Source organism: Hemitrygon akajei, chromosome 19, assembly GCF_048418815.1.
Source record: "Hemitrygon akajei chromosome 19, sHemAka1.3, whole genome shotgun sequence".
Lineage (NCBI taxonomy): Eukaryota > Metazoa > Chordata > Chondrichthyes > Myliobatiformes > Dasyatidae > Hemitrygon > Hemitrygon akajei.
This window is the reverse complement of record NC_133142.1, coordinates 74,433,883-74,458,102: the sequence shown is the minus strand read 5'-3', so window position 1 is coordinate 74,458,102 and position 24,220 is coordinate 74,433,883. Positions and strand designations below refer to the sequence as shown.

The 24,220-nt window shown below is 39.8% G+C and overlaps 1 protein-coding gene across 3 annotated transcripts in view; it reads right to left on the bottom strand.

Moving 5' to 3' along the window:
- celsr3 (cadherin, EGF LAG seven-pass G-type receptor 3) overlaps positions 1–24,220 on the bottom strand; it is a 355,541-nt gene that overhangs the window by 61,546 nt on the left and 269,775 nt on the right. For all 3 annotated transcript variants that reach the window (XM_073072880.1, XM_073072882.1, XM_073072881.1), the window contains 6 exons: positions 20,892–21,075; positions 18,348–18,497; positions 17,042–17,213; positions 13,099–13,266; positions 2,707–2,833; positions 1,430–1,636 (listed from right to left, as the gene is read on the bottom strand). In XM_073072880.1, coding sequence (XP_072928981.1) covers positions 1,430–1,636; positions 2,707–2,833; positions 13,099–13,266; positions 17,042–17,213; positions 18,348–18,497; positions 20,892–21,075 — 1,008 coding nt within the window. The remainder of the gene's footprint in view (positions 1–1,429; positions 1,637–2,706; positions 2,834–13,098; positions 13,267–17,041; positions 17,214–18,347; positions 18,498–20,891; positions 21,076–24,220) is intronic.

Sequence of the window (24,220 nt, the reverse complement as noted above, 5' to 3'; positions counted from 1 at the left end):
AATGGAAATACCCAGAGTAACCCATTCAGTCAGAGGAGATTGTACAAATTGCACAGACAACACTAGGAAACAGGATTGATACCAGTATGCAGCACTACTAGCTGCCTGCTCTGTCGCTCATATTGGGTTAGACATCCCAGTTCCATCTGTTCCAGCTCTCAGTTAACTAATCTGCAGTAGCTATAATTTGAATAAGAAATTTAGAGCTACTCATAATAGTCAAAAACTCCGGGCACGAAAGGAAGAGCGTTAGGCATGGAGCTAGCAAACCCGTCCCATAAAAACCAAGAGCTACAGAAATGCCAACAGGAGCTCATTCCTGGGAATGAGAGGAAACACCAAGAAGACTTGATGTACCTCGGGACAACTTGGAAGATGGGCCCAGGACAGAGACTCTGGTGAGCTGCAGTCAGCAGCCTATGCCCCTGTAGGGGTGATGGGCTTAACAATAATAATAAGAAGAAGATAATAGTCTAAACATCTGAGCTCTCTGCAAATCTGTAAATAAAAAAAACCTAAAGCTAATCTACAATATCTAACATTAAACAGTACTGGCCCTACAGCCCATGAAGTTGTGCCGGACTTTTAATCTACTCTAAGGTAAATCTAATTCTCCTTTCCCCCCAAGTCCTCACTTTTCTTTCATCTATGTGTCTATCTACAAGTCTCTTAAATGTTCTCAATGTATCTGTCTCCATTTGTATGTTCCATGCACCTATCACTCTGTGTAAAAAAAAGTAACTGTTTCTGATATCTGCCTATACATTCCTCCACTTGCCTTCAAATTATGCCCCTTGTATTAGCCAATTCTGCCCTGGGAAAAAGTATAACTTACACAATGCTCTTGTTCTGCTTGGTTAAAAACTTGGCTAAAAGCCTTTCTGATGCTTGTCTATGTTACTGAGAATGTTCAAGGTGGTTTCTGCAAATTCCTATTTGGAGCGTTGCCAAGGAGAAAGTTTGTCTAGTTTTTAGCCAAAGTCAGCAGTGGTGACCGTTGACCACCAGTAAATGCAAAACTCAATTCAATATGTATGCAAAATCTGATAATTTCCCACTTTTTAAAGTCTTAATAACAATAAATTACCAAGCAATAATATTAGGTACATTGCAGTAACTGTATAGGAATAAGTCAAATAACCAACTAAATTTATTGATACATCTTTGGATTCTCGAATGCTTCTGATGTGTTCATTTAAGCCATGTATACAATATCTTGTACCAGCGGTTATGCATTCAGCAGAAGGGAGTTGATGAGTTATGTTTGTAAGTTAACAACATTTATTACATGCAGCAATCTAAAACCAAAAAAAAAATCTCTAGATAAACATGAGATACAGAGGCACATATCCCTCCCAAGGATGAATTTTGTGCTGTTTGAAGATTCGATTCTAGGAAGAAATCTTCAGCAATTGGCTGCCTTCCTTACCTGATTTTCTGTTTGATTAATTCCCAACAGGTAGATTAGCTCAGCAGAGAAAATAGCTGCCACAATATTGCAATGGATGCCACGGACATTGGATTTCAATCCATTTAGGCAAGACAGGATGAAGAAAGTGATGAGTAATGCCACAAGAGATACACTGATACTAGAGTAAGTGACGATCGCCAGATTTTCCAGGTTTCCTTCCAGTTGCTGCAGGGACATTACACAAAGGCTGGTTACCCATTGTAAGAACATAAGCAAGTGCAGTTTATGTAGGGACCATTTGATATAAACAAAACTGTTATTTACATTCAAACTCAGATCCTTCCTAGTATTTAATCTTTAGAATGAGACAGAAAAGTACTCCCATCCTAACTAAAATCATAATACGTACTGTAGAAGGGCCTAGGAATGTCTTATTTGAGTATTAAAACTAAACAGCTCATTTTGCACCACAGCATCAGGAGATTAAAGGTGGGAGATTTAGTTGATTGGGAATCTCAAGATACAGTACAGGTATACTATATAAATTTATCCTGAAGTAACATCATTTGTGATTATTTCAGTTGTAGTGAACAGAGGAAATGAAATCACTCGAGAAATAAGCATAAGCTGGTCAAATATTCAGGCCAACTTGGTCAATAAAACAACTGTCTCTAAAGGTAACTGAATATATTGCTCTCATTATTCTATGATCAAAATTTCTGATTTTTACCCTTTTGGTAGCATGTGCCACTATGTTGGAAAAATTAACAGTTGAACATGCTGTGTCTAAATATATTTTTTTGAACACAGACTCCAGATCCAGTTTGCAATGTCTCATCCTCAGACTCAGCAGATCAAAAACAATTAGTATTTGTAACTTCTTGTTCAGTGTGCCAGCACAAGCTTTGCAGTGGTTCACGATGGTAGCTCACCACCACCTTCTCAAAGGCAGGTAAAGAATTGGACAATAAATGCTGGTCCTGCCCTTGATGTTTATTTCCAATAGCATGCAGAAAGAAAAAAATTCAAATATGTCTTAGTCTTCTGAAACCAAAATGACAAGATAAATTATATTTTTACTCAAGGAAAGAAAAAAAAAACACACAGCTGGAAATCTGCTTTCTATAAGCATACAGTCCATTTCTACTGCTTCCTTAACCCTGCCATTTAACGCAATAAGTTATACAGAGGTGAACATTTTGTCAATAAACTGTTGTCATAAATCAATGTTCTGTTCTGCGGCTCAAAGTTTTCAAAATAGATAGAATAACTATTAGCTTGTTAATAGTGCTTACCTCACGATTTGAGCTGTCCATTAGAACCCCAAAGATGCCAAGCTGTGAGCACTGACATCGGACGTGTGTGGTGTTTCGGTCAACAAGGTCACAGTCCTTTGCTGTCCAGGTGCCAGATGGTTCAGACCTACATGACAACATAACAAATTTATGAAGTACTTTGACAACTATTATTAATTTAGGTATAGACCCAGCATAGTAGGAATACAAAAAATAAGAGGAACTTACTGTATACGCCTTCAAAAAAGATATTATGTTTTAAAGTTGCACATTTACAATTTCTCTTAACTTTCATATTTCGCGGTATTGCACAGTTGAAATCCAGAGTAGATTTTTGTGACTGTGAAAATGTGAAACTAATTGCATATTAAGTTGACAGCCTAAAATAGCATTCAAACACATTAGAGTGTTGATAAGCCCATTCACAATATCCTCTTAAATAATTTGTAAACTCGTTAACTGAATTTCAGTTTTCATCAAACACTGGCCATCTGGAATTTCAATCTGGGTTCATCTTATGTTTAATTACACATATATGTCAGATGGAAGCCCCAGAGAAACAGTACTTTCTGACTTTTTCTTGATACACCTAAAAAAATTCCAATTTTGTGAAACTTTGGAAGCAAATCATATTTTTATTTGGTTTCTGTGAATATCACTTCACAAAGATTGGATAATGAAGACTGCAGACACTTAATCTCCTTATCTTACCTAAAAATCATAACAAATAGAAACAGAAGCTGATATTTTACCTTAGTTCCAAAACCTGCATAAATACCATTGTTCATATACAATACATAGTAAATAAGCCCCAACAACCTTCATGGGTAGAGAATTTCACCCTAAATTTTTATCCTATGGACGGATGCAGGATTTCTTCTTGTCTCTGTCCTGAATATCTTATTTTGAGATAAAGTCTGATACTTCATTTTGAGGCTGTGATGCCTGGCTCTGTTCACTCCAACTAGAGGAAACATCCATCCCTCAACTACCCTGACAAACATTAAGAGTTATACACTTTCTAAAGTAACACCCCTTGATTCTTCTGAACTCCAATCCCAGTCTGCTTAAAATCTCTTCATACAGCAGACCCTCCATCCAGAAATTAATCAGAGAATCTTCAGTGTCTCTCCTTAGTTGTAAGTTTATCCTTCCTAGAGTACCCAATCAGAACACAATATTCCAGATGTAACAATTGAGGTAGAATGGCTTTACTCTTCCACGCAAATACTCTTGTAATAAAGGTCAAAGTATCTTTCTAGCTGTTTTCTGAACCTGCATGTCAATTTTTGATGATTTGTATATGAGAAAATCTTAATTCATCTGAACATGAACACCTTTCAATTTCTATTTAGGAAGTGCTCCATTAAAATGGATGACCTCGCACTTTTCCATATGATATTCAATTTGCTATGTCCTTCTGCCATTCACTGTTTCTACATTTATCTCTCTGAAGTCTTTACATCTTCTTCACAGCTTTGTGTACTTAGCAACCTGGACATAGTATGTCAGTCTGCTCATAGGATAATGTAATTGGTGGAAATGTACACAGCGACTGACGTTGAGTTGGGTGCACTTTAAGAGGCTGGTTTTACGTGATGATATAATTACATGAAGTTCAGTTACTGTGCTTTATGCTCATGTTTTGGAGTACAATAAATAAGTTGCTACAGTTTTTCTTAAACATAAAACACCTCACTTCATTTTATTTGTGAAAACCTACACTGGTGTCCCGAAAGTTTTAGGACAATTGCAGAGTTATTGAACATAGTGGCCAATGCAGTCCCTTTAAAACTGCCCGAGTTTTGGAAGCAAAATGCCATTTGCTTGGTTGTACAAGCCAAGGCCTAAATCACACTGTGAGAATTCTCCGCCAGTAACACCAAACATTTCTATGTGGTAGGGTTGCTCAGCAACTCCACGGCTGCGAGAGTGGTAAGTCTACTTGAACACCAGGCTGAACATGATAAAGACCGTTGCTTAAAACTTACCTTTTACAGGTTTTTGGATTATCACTGAGCACACCAAACAGTTGGCTGCTTGCCTGGCCTTGGCAATGCTAACCCATCAGAGCTAATGGACCACATGTTGTCTCTGCTGGGAAATCACCATCCTTGTTTTATTTTTAAAAAATCTCTTCATGCAGCAAATGCGTAATCAAGTTCAAAGTTTACGGTGCTAATGCACCGTAAAGGACAATAGGAAGTTTGCTAAAATGGCAGACATCTAAACTCAGACAGGCAGAGGTGCATAATTCTTCCACCTTTCCCTGCCTCAATAAACCTGGTCAGCAAGGCCTCCAAACAGACAACACCAGGTCTGTGTTTTCACCACATTTGCTTTGGTGTGCCAACCACCTTGCAGCTTTGACGGTGCCAGCACATTGGGACATCAGAGATCTGTGCATACCATGGGTTCCAGCTGCCAGGGACATCTACTGTTCATTACAGACACCCTTGCAGGGTGATGCTTCCTGTGTGACACAGATACTCAAGTGAGTGTGCTGCTGGCATCACCTATTGATGAGAAGGCAAAGATCACCAAAGTCTCACTGGAAGCTGCCAAAGGCAGCGGGTTCCAAACTTATGGGACATGACGGGTAAAGCTATGCTTCAATGGGCGATGTTAAACAGAGGACTACATCCTGGCTAAAGTGGTTAGACCTCTGCTCAGTGCAGATTTCCTACGTGCACAATGACTGTGGCCACGAGCTCCGGCTTATGGTCGTTACCCTGCTCCCCACAATGACTCTGTCAAATAGATGCACCACAGATTGTGAGTTTACTCAACAGTTGGGTAAATTCTCAAACTTCACCAAGCCTACACTCCCACAATTGGCCGCCAGTCCATGTCCATGCACGTAGACTGGACCCAGAAAAGCTGACAACCATGAAGGCTGTTTGACAACATGGAGAGACTCAGCATTGTATGCTGGTCGAATAGCCTCTGGGCTTCACTCCTCCAAATGATCTCTCAGCCTGATGGTGATTGCTGCCCGTGTGGCCTTAATGAGGTCACCACCCCCGATCGGTACCCGGTCCCACACATCCTAGACTTTTTGGCAAGCTTAGTCGGAAAGTTAATTATTTCCAAAGTTGACTTAGTTAGGGGCCATCATCAGGTGCCTGCGTACTTGGAGGACATTCCCAAAATGGCAATGATAACCCATTTGGCCTCTGAGTTTCTGTGCATGCTGTTTGGGCTGAAAAATGCAGCACAGACTTTCCAATGGCTGATGGACTCTGCATTAAAAGACTGAGACTTTCTTTTTATCTGGATGATACATCTGTCATGAGTGCATCCAAATCTGATCTCTGCACACCTTTCAAGCCTTTAAGCTAACATGGTTTGATTATTAACCCTGGTAAATGCCAGTTTTTATGGTCAACCATGACTTTCTCGGCCAATGCATCTCCGCTTCAGACTACGCTGCGGGTAATGTGCATGAACGGTTGGAGGCATATGGCAGCCACTCACCTTCTTCAGCCAGTCGCTCTATCCCCCCTGAAAGGAAGTGCAGCATGTTTGACTATGAGCTTCCAATCAGCATGGTAATCATATTAATAGATATTATATATGCATATTAATATTTGCATCTGATGTTAAGTTATGAACAAATGAGACAACACCAGTAAAAATAAACACAAGAAAGAATGCAGATGCTGGAAATCCAGAGCAACACACACACAAAATGCCGGAGAAACTCAGCAGGTCACTCAGCATTTATGGAAATGGATAAACAGTCGATGTTTTGGGCCAAAGCCCTTTTTCAGGACTGGAATAGAAGGGGGGAAGATGTTAGAATAAAAAGGTGGAGGGGAGGGGAAGGAGGGCAAGCTAGAATGTGATAGCTGAAGCCAAGTGCACAGGGAAGGTAAAGGGCCAGAGAAGGAATCTGATAGGAGAGGAGAGTAGACGATAGGAGAAAGGGAAGGAGGAAGTGACCCATGGGGAAGTGATAGGCAGGGGAGAAGAGGTAGAAGGCTAGAGTGTGGAATAGAAGAAGAGGGGAGGGGAAGGGAAAAAAATTATTGGAGGGAGAAATCAATATTCATGCTATCAGGTTGGAAACTACCCAGACAGAATATAAAGTGTTGCTCCTCCATCCTGAGGGTGGTCTCATCTTGGCACAAGAAGAAGTCATGGACCGACATGTTGGCATGAGAATGGGGATTAAAATGTTTGGCCACTGGGAAGTTTTGCTTTCTGCGGATGGAGCGGAGGTGCTCGATGAAGCAGTCCCCCACTAATAACAGGGTCCCACCGATGTAGAGGAGGCAGCACGGGGAGCACGGACACAATAGATGACCCTAGAAGATTCGCAGGTGAAGTGTTGCCCCACCTGGAAGGACTATTGGGGCCCTGAATGAAAGTGAAGGAGGTTGTGAATGGAAGGTGTAGCACTTGGACTGCTTGTAGGGTTAAGTGCTAGGAGAGAGATTAGTTGGTAGGGACAAATGGACAAGGGAATCACTGGGGAGCTGTTCCTGTAGAAAGCATTGGGGGGGGTAGGTAGGTAAAGATATGTGTAGTGGTATGATCCATCTGGCTGAAGCTGCGTAGGATGATGTGTTGGATGCTGAGGTTCGTGGAACTGCAGGTAAGGATGACAAAAGGAACTCTATTACTGTTAAAGCAGTGGGAAGACAGGGTGAGTGCAGATGTTGGGAAATGAAGGAGATGTGGGTGAAGGCAGCAACAATGGTGGGGAAGGGTAACCCGGAAGGAAGACATTGCTGATATCCTGGAAAGGAAGGCTACATCTTGGCAACAGATGTAGCAGAGGTGAAGGGACTGAGTAAAGGGAACAGTACTTTCACAGGGAACAGGGTGGGAATAAGTATAATCAAAATAACCATGGGAATCTGTAGGTATATAAAATATGTCAGTTGACAGTTTGGCTCCAGAGATGGAGTTAGAGAGATTGAAAATGAGGAGGGAAGTGTCAGAAATGGACCAAGTGAATTTAAGGGCAGGGTGGAAGTTAATAAAATTGACGAGTTCAGCATGGGTGCATGAAACACCACCAATGCAATCGTCAATGTAGTGGAGGAAGAGTTGGGGAGCTTTACCGGGGAAGACTTTAAACATTTGTCCAGTGATTTAGGCTAATGTTAAATAGGTGGGTTGCTGGGTAGCACGGCTTATTAGGCCAGAAGGGCCTGTTCTGTGTTTTACCTCTAAAGAAAATAGAAGACCTGAAATAAGGAAATAAAAGTTGTATTTGGACAGAGGAGAGAGAGGGAGGGAGGGAGGGGGAGAGGGGAAGAGAGAGGGGAAGAGAGAGGGGAAGGGGGGGGGGGAGAGAGACACACACACACACCCTGTGGTATGTCAAATACCAGCTGAACAAGTAGTTTTTGGGGTAACTGCAAGTCTGTGTCTTTACTGTTGCCTTGCTCACGCTGGGGTGCTCGGTGGCAGGTGCTGATGCTTCGTATTTTGCCAGTGGTGGGAGGGGGGATTGTTGCTTGCTGTTGCTTACGCACAGGAGGGAGGGGAGCTGGGGGAGACTTTTGGGTCCTAACATTTAACTGTCGTTCATTCTTTGGGGCACTCCTCTGTTTTCAAATACACATTCTGAAATGCAAAGGAAAAGCATTTCAGAATGTATATTGTATACATTTCTCTGACATTAAATTGTACCTTTGAAACCTTCAATTATTTCCATTCTCCAAATGCATCAAAACATTACCACCCTTTCTGCTTGACAGCCTTCCCTTTTTTTTTTACCATGTTCCTATAAACAGAAAATAATTAGATTTTATAAGTGTCACGCCTATAGCTCCCACCTGACACCAGGCCACATGAAGTACATCAGTGATAGTGGATGTATCTGCAGCACCACTCAGTAAAATTATAAATTACTTCAAGAATGCACACATATTTGAGGGAAATGAGTGCAAGTAAGGGAAATGCTGTTTTTATTATAAATCACTTGGAATTAGTGCAATAGAGTACAAGACATTACAATTAAATTGTAATCTGATAAACATTACAAGATTACAATCACAGGTAGATAGGGTCGTAAAAGAGTACTTTTGGCACATTGACCTTCATAAGTAAAAGTACTAAGTACAGGGGTTCAGATGTTGTATAAACATTGGTGAGGCCTAGTTTGGAGTATTGTATGCTGTTCTGGTCACCTATCTACAGGAAAGATATCAATAAGATTGAAAAGAGTACAGAGAAAACTAAAAAGACATTGTTGGAACTTGATGACTTGAGTTAGAGGGAAAGGTTGAATAGGTTAGGATTTATTCCGTGGAGCATAGGAGAATAAGGGCAGATTTGATAGATGTATATAAAATTGAGTGGTATAAATAGGGTAAATGCAAGCAGGCTTTTTCCCTACTAAGGTTTGGTGAAACTAGAACTAGAGGTTATAAATTAAGGGTTAAGTTAATAAAGTTGAAATACTTAAGGGGAACCTGAGGGGGACCTTCTTCAATCAGATGGTAGTGAGAGCGTGGAATGAGCTGCTAGTGTAAGTGGTGGATGCAGAGAAATTTGGATAGGTACAGGAGCACGTCAGGGACTAGGTAGAATAATACCTATGCATAGACTAGATGGACCAAAAGGCCTGTTTCTGTGCTCTATGATATCTACTGAATATGTAAGTTGTAGGTTTTGCTGAAGGGAACAATGAAAGGATGATGCTAACTGAGAGATGCTGGGAATTCACTTGTTCTAACCTAATCCAGTCTATCTTGGGTTAGAAAAGGTTCCGTTATTAATGATGGGAAAAGGTAAGGTCGACGTTTCGGACTTTCAGTTAGTCCTGACGAAGGGTCTCGGCCCGAAACATCGACTGTACTTCTTCCTATAGATGCTGCCTGGCTGCTACGTTCCACCAGCATTTTGTGTGTGTTGCTTTAATTTCCAGCATTTGCAGATTTCCTCGTGTTAGCGTTCCTGTGGGCCAAGATGCAAAACACAGTACCAACAGTCATACAGAGCACAAGACACATATAAGATAGCAGTAAGCATACAGTCACACAAAAAACAAATATAATATAACCTATATAACTCATGTCCCTGAGTCCACGAGTCCCTGGATATTGTCAGCAAGAAAAATGGCACAGCAGTCACAGATGAATGCAATCCAGCTTGTCTGCCACCAAGTTAAAAATGGAGGCAGCGGGGAGAACAGCCTCAATCCCGCACGTACACCACACCATATCTTCTCCGGCTTCACCTATCCTGGGCAGCGGCAACAGGTGATACTGCGGCATGAGGCCTAGTCTGCGCAACAACCGAGGTCGTGCAGCTTTCTACTGTAGGACTCAAGATGTTCTTGAGGCTGGATGTGAGGCTTCAACATGCATTACTGCTCTGAAACTCCTTGCACCCTGCCCAGACAACTAAAGCTAGTCATTGGGGAAGAGGCTGTTAAGCACTGACCTGAATCCAGCTCAATTAGGTCCAACAATCAACGTTTCAGGCACAGACCCTTCATTGGGACTCCTGATGCATCCAGATGAAGGGTCTTGGCCCAAAATGTCAACTATTTACTTTTCTCCCACCCCAATCGATGCTGCCTGGCCTGCCGAGTTCCTCCAGCATTTTGTGCGTATTACTTTGAGTTCCAGCATCTACAGATTTTCTCTTGGTTGTCAATTAGATCCAATATTGAGTAGGTACCTGTCAATTTGTTTAACAAAATTAAATAATTCATTTTCTTTTCAGCTTCTCCAGGCACCCTAATGGCATAGCAAAATGGTGCTGCACTATATCTGTGAAGTGGGAGTTTCCCTTGGAACCAACATGCTCTGTAATTTTCTACCAATACCTCAGACAAGGAAGCTTGTCAGGGTTTGACATTGACGAGGGTTTGATGACTCTGGACCTGTATTCACTGGAGTTCAGAAGAATGAAGGGTGACCACATTGAGCCTACTGAATACTGAAAGGCCTAGATGGAGTGGCAGTGGAGAAGATGTTTCCAATAGTGGGAGAGTCTATGATCAGAGGATACAGCCTCAGAATACACCATCTCTTTAAGTAGGAATTTCTTTAGCCAGAGGGTGGTGAATCTACGGAATTCATTACCACAGGCAGCCGTGGAGGCCAAGTCATGAGTATATTTAAAACAGAAGTTGATAGGTTCTTGATAGGGCATCAAAGGTTACAGTGAAAAGACAGGAAAATGGGGCTGAGAAGGAAAATAAATCAGCCATAATTAAATGACAGAACAGACTCAACGGGTATTTACATATCATAACAATTTACTAAGATTGCCCTAAAAGACACAAATATTTTACAAACAGTGATACTCATCTCCAAAAAACTGATCAGATTAGTAATCTATACCTAATATATGTAGATACAATATAATCTTCCATACTAAAACATCAGAATGGGAAATATTTAAGTGCAAATTTCAGAGTGGGTTACTACTAATAGCTGCAATAATCTGAGGTCATCTTCAATAGAGAAAGCAATGTAAATTTATGTTTCAACGAACTGAACAGCAAAATAAACAATAAGTTAATATCATGAGAATAATGTGAATAATTTGAATAAAACCTCAATTGATACAGTCAAATAAATATGGTAACCCAAGACTAATATATCCAAGACAGTATATATTTTGTCAAATTGAAGGACTCCTATTTTGCACTGAAGCAAAACATCCTTGTTGGTTTTGTTACCATGGCAAAATTAGAATTGTGTTTTGAGAACTGAAGAAATTTCCATTTATGATCTACAAGCACTGAACCTAAACAGTCTAAGCTGCATTATTACCTTTCAGGAAGCACAAGACGAAGGAATGCATACCAGAAGTGGAGAGAGTGAGCAGGTTCAGGTTCCTGTGTGTCAAGATCTCTGAGGACCTAACCTGGTCCCAACATATCGATGCAGTTATAAAGAAGGCAAGACAGCAGCTATACTTCATTAGGAGTTTGAAGAGATTTGCAATACACTCAGTAACTTCTATAGATGTACCGTGGAGAACATTCTGACAGACTGCATCGTGCATTGGTAAGGGGTGGGGGGGGCTACTGCATAGGATCGAAAGAAACTGCAGAGGGTTGTAAAGTTAGACGGCTCCATCTTGGGTATTAGCTTACAAAGTAGCCAGGACATCTTCAAGGAGCGGTGTCTCAGAAAGGCAGCGTCCATTACTAAGGACCTCCAGCACCCAGGGCATGCCCTTTTCTCACTGTTACCATCAGGTAGGAGGTACAGAAGCCTGAAGGCACACACTCAGCGATTCAGGGACAGCTTCTTCCCCTCTGCCATCCAATTCCTAAATGAACATTGAACTCTTGGACACTACCTCAGTTTTTAAAATATATATTATTTGTTTTTTGCACGATTTTTAATCTATTCAATATACATATACTGTAATTTATTTAATTATTTATTATTATTGTATTTTGTTTTTTCCTTTTATATTCTGCATCGCATTGAACTGCTGCTGCGAAGTTAACATTTCACAACACATGCCGGTGAAAATAAACCTGACTCTGATAACTAATAGGAAGTTAGTCAGGGAGCACTTTTCCATTTCCTCCATTTAGTTACCTTTTTGGATAGTAAATATATTGGGACAAGCCTAGGCTATTAGAAATACTGATGTATCTTCCAGAAAAAGTGGGAACAATCAACGAAATCACACTTTCATTGAAAGCGTGGAGTGCAGGAGTGCAGTGCACTACTCTATACATGCATGGGTGAATACAGCCAGAACACTAATGAAGATAGGTTGAGCAAGCAAAGAGCTTTTCTCTTTGGACTGAAGAAGGATGAGAGTGACTTTACATAAGTGTAACAACATGATAGGAGGCATAGTTAGAGTGAATAGCCAGAGATGTTTTCTCAATGCAGAATGACTAACACGAGGGGGCATAATCATCAGGTGATTGGAGGAAAGTATGGGGGGAGCTGTCAGAGTTGTTTTTTTTATATACAGAGTGGTGAACGTGTGAAACATGCTGCCAGGGGTGATGGGAGAGACAGATACATTAGGGACATTTAAAGGACTCTTAGGCACACGGATGATAGAAAAACATAGGGCTACGTGGGAGGGAAGTATTAGATTGATATTAGAGTTGGCACAATATCGTGGGCTGAAGGACATTTTGTGCTGTAATGTTCTATATTCCAAAACATCGAAGAATCTCATCACCATCAAGAGCAAAAGTCAGTCTGTTTAGTACCTCGACTCCTGGGCTCAACGTTTACAGCAACATTGGCTGCACCACATGGAGGGCACAAGTCTAGGCAGCATCAACAATCGGTTTTTCAAATTCCCTCTGACAATTTGTCAATCTTTCCTGTTGGCTTTGAAAGTTAATTTCTGAAACCCAGCCATGACAAAAAAGGAGGAAAACTTGTTAAGTAAGATATGTATGGATAATTTCTTCTTGCAATTGAAGGTACTTACAGACTTGAATGATTCCATTGCACACATATAGGCTTGCTGCGATTGGTAGTCTCAAGCAGACGAAACTCCAACGTCAACGGTGAGTTTAATGGCCCATGGACAAATGTGTTGTTGTGGAAAATAGAGATAGTTATAATTGGAGAGTTCATCACAGGATGTTTTGGAAGTCTGTAATTCAAGGAAGTTCAATATAACAATAATTTTAATATTGGAAGGAATAGAGAGAGGAAAGGCTTCCAACTCTGTTTAATTAATGGTAAAGGTTCTGACTGCTAAATTGAGATAACATTGTATTGGAAGTTCAGCTATGAGATTTCTGTTGATAATTTCTCACTACTATAACTGTAGCTTAATCATTAAAGAGAATATTGAAGACCAAGTCTATCCCTGCAAAGTAAAAGTTGATTCAGTGTAAACACATAATTTAGACTCAGTTTAGAAACATTAGATACATTAGACACAATTGATAAAGTGTTCATTGTTGAAGGAGTTGATTTTAGCTCGAAGTTCAGCAATGGTCTCATTTAAAAGTTAACCTGCATGCTTAAGATCTCATTAAATTAACTGAAGAAATAAACTGTCAATTTTCTGCCAAATATTTATCCTCTAATTAACTTCACCAAAATTGATTGAAGGGATATTGGTGACAATATTTTGTCAACCTCCTCTCCAATCAATAACATTATAAACTGGCATGAACTCCGCAATTAGCTTCTTGATTTGTTTAGATTGAATTCTACCAGGACCATATCAGGCATGACATTGCTTTAAACTAAGTTGAACTATTTAGAAATGGGGGTGGGGGATGGAGGTGTATTAAGTTAACGAGAATCGAGGAAACCTCACAGTGATTAGCTAAACCTAGCCCAAAGCGTAATGATTGTGGATGAACAAGACTGATAATTACTGTAACAGGGCATCACTGCAGAGTTCCTCTGTGCTCTGACCAAGATCCAACTACCTATAGCTGATTTTTAATCACCCTTTACCACATTATAAGGTTAGAATTATGCATTGTTAGGCTTCATCAGTAATTCCTTAGTATAGAACAGACCATGCTATATGCACCAGATCTGGGTTAGGCACGCAAATGATAGTAGCTTTTATACGAGACACGTGCCAAGCACTATCTTTAACAACAAGAAGCCTGATTATCTCAGCTATTTAACCACATTATCATTGCAAAATTCCTCTTTAATCCTTTGGGATTATAAATAAACAGAAATGCCACTCTGTGAGCCACATGAATGGTACATGTTATTACAGCACAATAAAAGATGGGTATTTTGCAATGAACACCTCCCTTCTCATTATTTAAAACTTCACTATTATCTACAAGACACAAAGTAGGAGTGCAGTGCACTACTCTATACATGCATGGCTGAATACAGTCAGAACACTAATGAAGATAGGTTGAGCAAGCAAAGAGCTTTTCTCTTTGGACTGAAGAAGGATGAGAGGTGACCTTATAGAAGTGTACAAGATGATAAGAGGCATATATAAAGTGGATAGCCAGAGATGTTTTCTGAGGGCAAAATGACTAACACAAGAGGGCTTAATCTTCATGTGATTGGAGGAAAGTATAGGGGGGATGTCAGAGTTAAGTTTTTTTTATATACACAGAGTGGTGAATGTGTGAAACATACTGCCAGGGATAGTGGTGGAGACAGATATATTAGGGACATTTAAGGGACTCTTAGGCAAGTGGATGATAGAAAAATGGAGGGCTACATGGGAGCGAAGTATTAGATTGATCTGAAGTGTTGGCGCAATATCGTGGGCTGAAGGACATGTTTTGTGCTGTAATGTTCTATATTCCAAAACATTGAAGAATCTTATCACCATCAAGAGCAAAAGTCAGTCTGTTTAGTACCTTGATTCCTGGGCTCAACATTTTACAGCAATATTGGCTGCACCACTTGATGCACAGCAATAACTTGCTCTGACTTTTTTTGATACAACTTCCTCAACTCAGATATTGGGGAAATCTATTATGCACAAGTTGATCAAAAAATCTCAAAATTAGTTCTTTTATCATTTTGTAATCAATATTTGAATACTCTTAATATTGAGATATATCAATTGCTGAAATGGGGTCAGAGAGTGCCAGAGGGACAGAGGGAGTAGGAGTGAGTCCCATTGCTATTACAAAGAAAAAAGGTCTTAAGGTGGATAAGTCAACTGGACCAGATGGATTACATCCCAGAGTCCTGAGAGAGATTGCTTAAGAGATAATGGATGCATTGGTCAGGATCTTTCAAGAATCACTTGATTCTGCCATATTCCTGGAGGATAGGGAGATTGTAAATGTCACTCTACTCTTTAAGAAGGGAGAAAGGTAATTATAGACCAGTTAGCCTAACCTCAGTGGTTGGGAAAGTGTTGCGTCTATTATTAAGGATGAGATTTCGGGGTACTTGGAGACTAATGATAAGACAAAGTCTGTGAAGGGAAATCTTGCCTGACAATTCAGTTAGAGTTCTTCGAGGAAGTAACAACAAGGTGGCCAAAGGAGAGACAGTGGATGTCATTTACTTGGATTTTTAGAAGGTATTTAATAAGGTACCACACGAGGCTGCTTAACAAGATAAAATCCTATGGCGTTACAAGCAAGGATAGAGACTGACAGAGAGGAGGCAGTGAGTTGGAATAAAGGGGGCCTTTTCTGGTTGGCTGCCAGTGATTAATGGTGTTCCTCAGGGGTCAGTATTGGGACTGCTAATTTTCACATTGCTTGTCTATTATTTAGATAATGGAATTGATGACTTTGTGGCAAAGCTTGCAGATAATATGAAGATACATGGAGGGGTAGGTAGTGCTGAGGAAGCAATGTGATTGCAGCAGGATTTAGACAAGTTGGAAGAATGGGCAAAAAAGTGACAGATGGAATACAGTGTTGAGAGATGTATGATGATGCATTTTGGTAAAAGGAACAATAGTGCAGACTATTATTTAAATAGGAAGAAAAATCAAACATCAGAAGTGCAAAGGGATTTAGGAGTCCTCATGCAAGACTCCCAGAAGGTTAATTTACAGGCAGAGTCTGTGATAAAGAAGGCAAATGCAATGTTGGCATTTAATCCAAGGGGAATAGAACATAAAAGCCAGGAGATAATGCAGAGCCTTTTTAGACACTAGTCAGGCTACACTTGGAGTATTGTCAAGAGTTCTAGGCACCATATCTCAGAAAGGATGTGTTGTTATTGGAGAGAGTCCAGAGGAGGTTCATAATTCTGGGAATGAAGGAGGTTAACATATGAGGAGCGTTTGGCAGCTTTGGGCCTGTACTCACTGGAATTTCAAAGTGTGCGAAGGGATCTCATTGAAACCTACGGAATGTTGAAAGGACTATATAGGACGGATGTGGAGAGGATGTGTCCTTTGATAGGGGTATCCATCAGAATTGAGGGGTGACCTTTTAGAAATGAGGTAAAGAGGAATTTTTTTAGCCAGAGAGTAGTGAATCTGTGGAATGCTCTTCCACAGACTGTGGTGGAGGCCAAGTCAGCTGGTATATTTAAGGCAGAAGTTGATAAGTTTCCTGATCGGTCAGGGCATCAAAGGATTTGGTGAAAAAACAGGTGTATGGGGTAGCGTGGGATCCAGGATCAGCCATGATGGAATGGCGAAGTAGAGTCAATAGGAGGAATGGTCTAATTTTGCTCCTATGTTTTATGGTCTTATGAGACAGCATGGGAGCATAGGGATTAGTGTGACGTTATTACAGCTGGCGTCAGTGTTTGCGTGGGTTTTCTCTGGGTGTTCCAGTTTCTTCCCACAGTCCAAAGATGTACTACTTAGTAAGTTAATTTGGTGACTGTAATTTGTTCTGCGTTTAGGCTAGGGTTAAATTGGAGGTTGCTATGTCACATGGCTTGAAGGGCCTAATTTTGCACCATATCTCTAAATAAAAAAATAAACATATCAAATGTTGAAATCATACCTTACGTTACGGCGATCTGTGTTGTATCGTGCAGGTAGTAAGCTACCTAATGTCCTATAAATGAGGAGGATCAGAATAGTCATTGTGGGCTCAGGCTCTGGCAAAATCCGTTGGTGTAAGACTTTACTAGTTTCATTCCGCACATGGATCTCCATGTTGGAGGTAGGTGCAACTGTGTAGATATAAGAGGTAAATTTAAATCTGACAAAAACTGCAAGAGCAGAAAATCAATGAAATAGTTCTCAAGGGTTCAACAATGGTTACACTTAGTCACTGAAAATTTCCATCATACAAACAATTGTATGAAATATCAGGTCCATAACCTTTTATCATTCAGGCTGTTCCCCAGGGAACAAATGGGTTCTAATACATAGACACCCATAAACTGATTTTGTCTGTAAGTCAGAAAATACACAAAAATGACTTGATGTGCATTTGACTTTCCTCTGTATTGTAATGAATAATATCAAATCAGGTAAGATTGATGAGAACGGACAGAGTGGAAACTAGCTTTGCCTTTTAGACAAAAGGAGGTATGTTCCTACTTCAAATTTTTGAAATTAATAATATCATTTGTATGTAATGTGTTTGTAACTTGGGGATGGCCTGCATTTAGCTGAACTGTATTGATGAGAAGTGATGAGCGGTAGCAGTTAACACAATGCTATTACAGCTTGGGAGTTGCTGGCAGTGTGGTTCAAAGTGCCTGAAAGGTCTATTCTGCACTGTATCGCTAAACAGATAAAATGGTAACTTTGTTGCTCTCTCTATAGACTCTATTGGACCTATTTTTTGGCTTTTCTACTTTTATTTCAGATTTCTAGCATCAGCAGCATTTTTCTCTTCTACATTGGTATTATGTATTACTTATGGAATCTAATCAACATTTACTTGTCTGCATTCTCTATTATCCACAACAATCATCAATATAGATAGATAGATACTTCAGTGCCACAGTAGCATTACAAGTGCACAGATATACAAATATTCGAAGAGAAGTATGAAAGAATAAAAAATAAGTTATCTCAAACAGTCTACAGGAGGGGGGCATCAATTCTCCAGCTATAGGTTCACTCATTATGGAGCCTAATGGCTGAGGGTAAGAATGACCTCATATAGTGCTCGTTGGAGCAGCACATTTGCTTTAGTCTGTTACTAAAAGTGCTCCTCTGTTCAGCTAAGGTGGCATGCAGAGAGTGAGAAACATTGTCCAGAATTGCCAGGATTTTCTGTAGGGTCCTTTATTCTACCATATGCACTTTTCTGGAATTCTATTGCTGAAACTGCAAAGACATTTGTTAATTACCTTTTACTTTTGATGGCAATAGAACAGATGTTGGCAGTACAACATGTGTCTGTGTATCCCACACAGACTGGCCACGGAAGAGTCCGCTGTGATATCGAGGGAATCGCTTTCTTGCTTTAATGCCGTTCTCCACATGATCAATTGTTAGGACTAAAATAGAAAACCATGATGAAGTTTAACACTAGAGTAGGGATACAGTAAAATTCATTTTGCTCAGCCTTAAGCTTTCAATATTAGGAGATATAAAGACAAACATTTTATACCTACATAACTTTGAACATATAACCTTTAAAATATATTTTTATAGTAGTTTTATGTAGGATTGGTAGAAGAAACCGTCATGCTTCTCATTTTACTTGGAATACTTTTTAATGGGCGCTACAGTAGTACAACGATTAGTGTGATGTTATTACAGCTCAGAGTGTCAGAGTTTGGAGTTCAATCCTGGTGCTCTCTATAAGAAGTTTGTATGTCCTCCCTGTGTAATGCATAGGTTTTCTCCCACAGTCTCAAGATGTACCAGTTAATAGGTCAATTGCTCAGTGTAAATTGTCCTGTGATTAGGCTAGGGCTAATACAGGGGTCGCTGACAACACAGCTCAAAGGGCCATAAGGGCCTATTCCATACTGTATCTCAAAATAAATAAATGTAGATAAATAGATCATATTCACATATAGAATGTGGACATTCTGGCAAGGTCAATATTTGTTACCTATTACTAATTGTCATTGACAAGATGGGGAGAGCAGTCCTCTTGAACAAGTACAATTGTTCTGAGATTTTAAATCAGTAATAAGGAATACTGAAGAATTCCAAATTAAGATAATACATGACTTAGAGAAACAAATACAAGTGAAGGTTTATGATACCTGACCCTCTGAGAAATAGACTACAGTGGGGGAGAGATTGTTAAAGAAACCCTAGCAAGTTGCTGCATTGTAATTTGCAGATGGTACACAAAAAAACTGCTGCACCACTGGTGGAAGTATTGAATGCTCATGCTGGTGGATAGATGGGGTGCTTTGTGAGAGAGAGGTCCCAGCTCCTTGAGCGTCTTTGTAACTACATTCAGCCGAGCAAATGAGCAGCAATTTATACTCCTGAGACATGTTCCATAGATAATGGAGACTTTAGGGATGTAGATTGAGACAACCAAGTGAAATCCAGTCTCTAATTTACTCATGTAGCAGTAATCCATTTACATTTATGGTCAGTAATAGTCTTAGTGATGGGAACAGGGACTAGCTGATGGTTCTTTCAGTTTAATGTCAAGTAGAGGTACTTAAGTCCCTCTTTGAAGATGTCAAAGGCTGGCAATTGTACAATATGAATGTTACTTGCCACTTACTAATCCGTGCCTGAGCAATACTGCTTTCTCAACTTCACTATCAGAGGAATCATGCATGTAATTGACTAGTTCACAAATGGCAAACATCTCCACTGCTGAGGCAGTGATGGAGCTTGAGAATAAAAGCAAAACAGCTTTCATTATGTTACAATGAACCTTGATGTCTCTGTGACTTGTCTCTCTTTCTGATCATTTCAGATAAGGCTATTGAGCTTGAATAGCATAGCAAATTCCAACTTACAAAGTGTACTTAGTGTATCTCAAATTCAAAAAGAACAGCAAATCAGAAAGTTGTACAAACATAATCCATACAATGTTTAAGAATTAAGTGGTTGATTCATCCTCCATTCTCAACCACTCTCTATTAATAAAACCTGGGCTAAATTGCAAGAACATCCTTTTAATCCAATCTGCTGTTAATATATACACAGTGGCCACTTTATTAGGTACAATAGTGGAGCCCAATCTGAACTTCTGCTGCAATAACCCATCCACTTCAAAGTTCGATATGCTGTGCATTCAGAGATGTTCTTCTGCACACCACTGTTGTAATGCATGGTTATTTGAGTTACTACCACCTTCCTGTCTACTTGAACCAGTCTGGCTATTCTCCCTGGACCTTTCTGATTAACAAGGCATTATCAGCCACAGAGCTGCTGCTCATTGTATGTTTTTTGTTTTTTTGCACCATTCTGTGTAAACTTTAGAGACTGCTGTGTGTGAATATCCCAGGAGATGAGCAGTTTCTGAGATACTCAAACCACCCCGTCTGGCACCAACAACCATTCCATGGTCAAAGTCACTTAGATCGCATTTCTTCCCAATTCTGATGTTTGGTCTGAACAACAACTAAACCTCCTGACCAATTCCATGTGCTTTTATGCATTGAGTTGCAGCCACATGATTGGCTGATCAGATATTTGCATCAATGAGGTGTACAGGTGTTCCTAATAAAGAAGCCACTGAGTGTAGAACCACATTCCAATGTATTTCACTTTTATTAAAGTAGGTTTTCATGGTTATTTACTGTAATATTGATACCTTCAGGGATGCCTGGAATGAGGTAGCAACTCAAATAACACCCTAATATCTTACAACTCATCGGTACCCAAGAACCTTCAAGTATAGGCTAATCCACACAGACATATTAAACAAGTTAATCACTGCACTCTCTGACATTCTAACAGTGACTTACTAATATTGGGGGTTACAATGGCAACTGGGTTCAAGTAAGTAAGCTTCATGTTTTGAGCCAGAGTCCTTGCATAGATCCCAAGTTGTTCCATCAGGCGAGCAATCCCTTGTTCTGTCTGCTGAAGTGCGTTCCAATGTTCTCTGTTTTCTAGATCTAGAGCAGCACTTCCTGCTTGAAGGAGATTCTAAAACATTAAATAGGATCATCATGATACTTGGCATATCCAAACAGTATCTGACATTGACTTTCAATACTGCTGTTACTTTCAACATAACCTGCCAATTATAAAATTATTTTTGCTGGGATTTGATCAAGCAATAAGGTAATCTATACAAAGCATTAACATTGATTCTGTGCAACATAAATAAAAACTTTTTGATGATATGGGTTCAGTCTATCTGCGCTTGCAAAATTATAAAGACCATCTGAAGGTAATTCCAAAACAAGCTGATACGAAATAGGGAGAGAACAACTAATTTTCCAAAATGGTTTCAATCAAATGGCATTGGCCCAGATTTTGTTGGGGTAGGATCATTGTCACATTTTATTAGACTTATGGGTACAAGTTCCAGATATTTTTCAATTCAGCAAAATCTCATAATGGTACGGAAGAGAATGATAGGCTATCTGGTGAAAAATAGGATTAGAATACTAAACAGCAAGAGTAAAACATTGATAAATAAACAAAATCCTAATGGGGGATAAATTGGAGTCAGCATGGAACATAGAACACAATAGCGCAGTGCAGGCCCAGGGTTCTATAGAGTTCCAACATTACCTCGAGGCTCTTGAAATCAATCTCCTGACGAATAAAGATGAACACACCATACACCCGCAAAACCATCTTATTAACTTGCGTGGTAACTTTGAGGGATCTATGGAAGTCAGTGAATTCAGTGCCAAGTCAGAAAGAATGTGGGGCCAAATGAAACAGATTCAGCAAAAAAGATGAAACAATTATCTTAGCAACATAAATGAGAAATTTACAGTAGGTTTTCATAGCTTAAGACCAAGGAGATTACAAACTTAAATTTAAAAATTAACATGTGACTCAAATTCAACTTCTGCTTCCTTGTAATAACAGAAGCTACTAATGAATTTTGACAAGTCTCTGAATGCATAAGTCTGAAGTCTTAGACTTGACAAACATGAAAGCAGTTTTAATGTATTCTCAGTTTCATTTAATATAAGAACAGGAATACAAGTAAAAATTAACCATTTGGCATCTCAGGCTTGTCCTTCCATTCACCAAGGTCTTGGCTGATCTTCAAACTCATGTAACAGTCATCTACCTGTTCAACATATGTCATGATTTTAATATCCAGAAATATATAGATCTTTGTAATGTAATCAACTCTCTACGATAGAGAATTCCAAAGATACACCCTCCTTTGAGTGAAGGCATTTCTCTTCATTTCAGTCCTTAATAATTTCATAATTATCATCATCAGGTGCCATGCCCAGTTTGAGCTTTGACTGCCATGGCCCACACACTCTTGTTTCGGGTCAAGTGGATCAATTCACTGGTATTCATTTCCAGTTCTCTGGCTGCTGTCTCCATCATTATTTGTCGTTGCCTTCCTCTTGTTTTCTTCCCTTCAATCTTTCCCATAATTACCATGCATTCTAACTCCTCTTTCCTAATCACATGTCCAATGTCCTTAATAGTCCACTCATTCTTTTGAGAGTATGACCTTTAGTTCTGGACTCAGTCAGAGGAAAACTTCTCTGTTTCCAAAACCACCCCCTACAAGCCCAATAAAACACTAAAAACAACTAAAACCTTAACAGAGGTTAAAACTTGGTGCCATCTTGAATTACTTGGCAACCTACTAAATTCAAGTGCCTTAGGTAAAAATTAAAAGGTTTCAATAAAATTAGATACGTTGAGAAGGTATTCAAGTAACTGTGATTACTGTAATTTGAATAGCTGCAAGTCATGAAATACATGCAATCAAATTGTGAGATTATTCAAGTTTTTTAGTTGCTGTCACTGTACCAGGGGAGATGTATGATGAACTTTAATGTATTAGATATATGAAGTGAAATGGTCAAGTGGTTCACTGAATCAAATGCTCACACATAGAATCTTGTCACATTACATGTGGAATGATTACTTTCTAACTTGGGCTTCAAATTGACTGTGTGGTTAAGAAGGCATGCGGAGCATTGGCTTTCATCAATCACATCAGCCGTGGGATTGAGTTTAAGAGCCGAGAGGTAATGTTATGGCTTTATAGGACTCCGGTCAGACCCCACTTGGAGTACTGTGCTCAGTTCTGGTCGCCTCACTACAGGAAAAATGTGGAAACTATAGAAGGGATACAGAGGAGATTTACAAGGCTGTTGCCTGGATTGGGGAGCATGTCCTATGAGAATAGGTTGAGTGAACTTGGCCTTTTCTCCTTGGAGCGAAGGAGGATGAGAGTTGACCTGATAGAGGTGTACAAGATGATGAAAGGCATTGATCGTATGGATAGTCAGAGGCTTTTTCCCGGGGCTGAAATGGCTAACACGAGAGGGCATGGTTTTAAGGTGCTTGGAAGTAGTTATAGAGGAGATGTCAGGGGCAAGTTTGTTGTTTTTTTTTAAACACAGTGTGGTGAGTGTGTGGAATGAACTGCCCGAGACGGTGGAGGTGGATACAATAGAGTCTTCTAAGAGACTCCTGGATAGGTACATGAAGCTTAGAAAAATAGAGGGCTATGGGTAATCCTAGGTAATTTCTAAAGTAAGTAAATGTGCGGCACAGCATTGTGGGCCGAAGGGCCTGTAATGTGCTGTAGGTTTTCTATATTTAGATTCTCCCTGTATTAGTCAAGCCCCCTGAAGAATTTTGTGCATTTCAACAAGGTCACATCGAAGTTCTAAGTTTGAAATAGAGGACCAGTCCCACTCAACCTCTTATCTATGTCAGACCCATTGTCCAGGAATAGTGTGATTAATCTTCACTGAATTCCTTCTCTTGTAAATACAGCCTTTGTTAGGTAAAAGAATCAAACATGTAAAATTATACTGTGGTTTTTAGTAAGGCATACTTGCAGGTGTAGCAACAAACAATCTGCTGGAAGAACTTAGTGGGTCAATCAGTGGAAGGAAAGAAACTGTTGACTTTATGTGTCAAATCCCCAAGATTTTCCAGCAGAGCATTTATTGCTTCATATTCCAGCATCTGCAGTCTCTTGTGTTCAACTTCTTAAGCAATAAAGACCCAAAAACTGTTTACATTCCTAACTGCCTGCATCTGGGGTTAGCTTTCAGTGACTTGAGCAAGGGACCCACATGTATAATTCATTATCAAAAATCTAACCATCTCCCATCATTTAAAA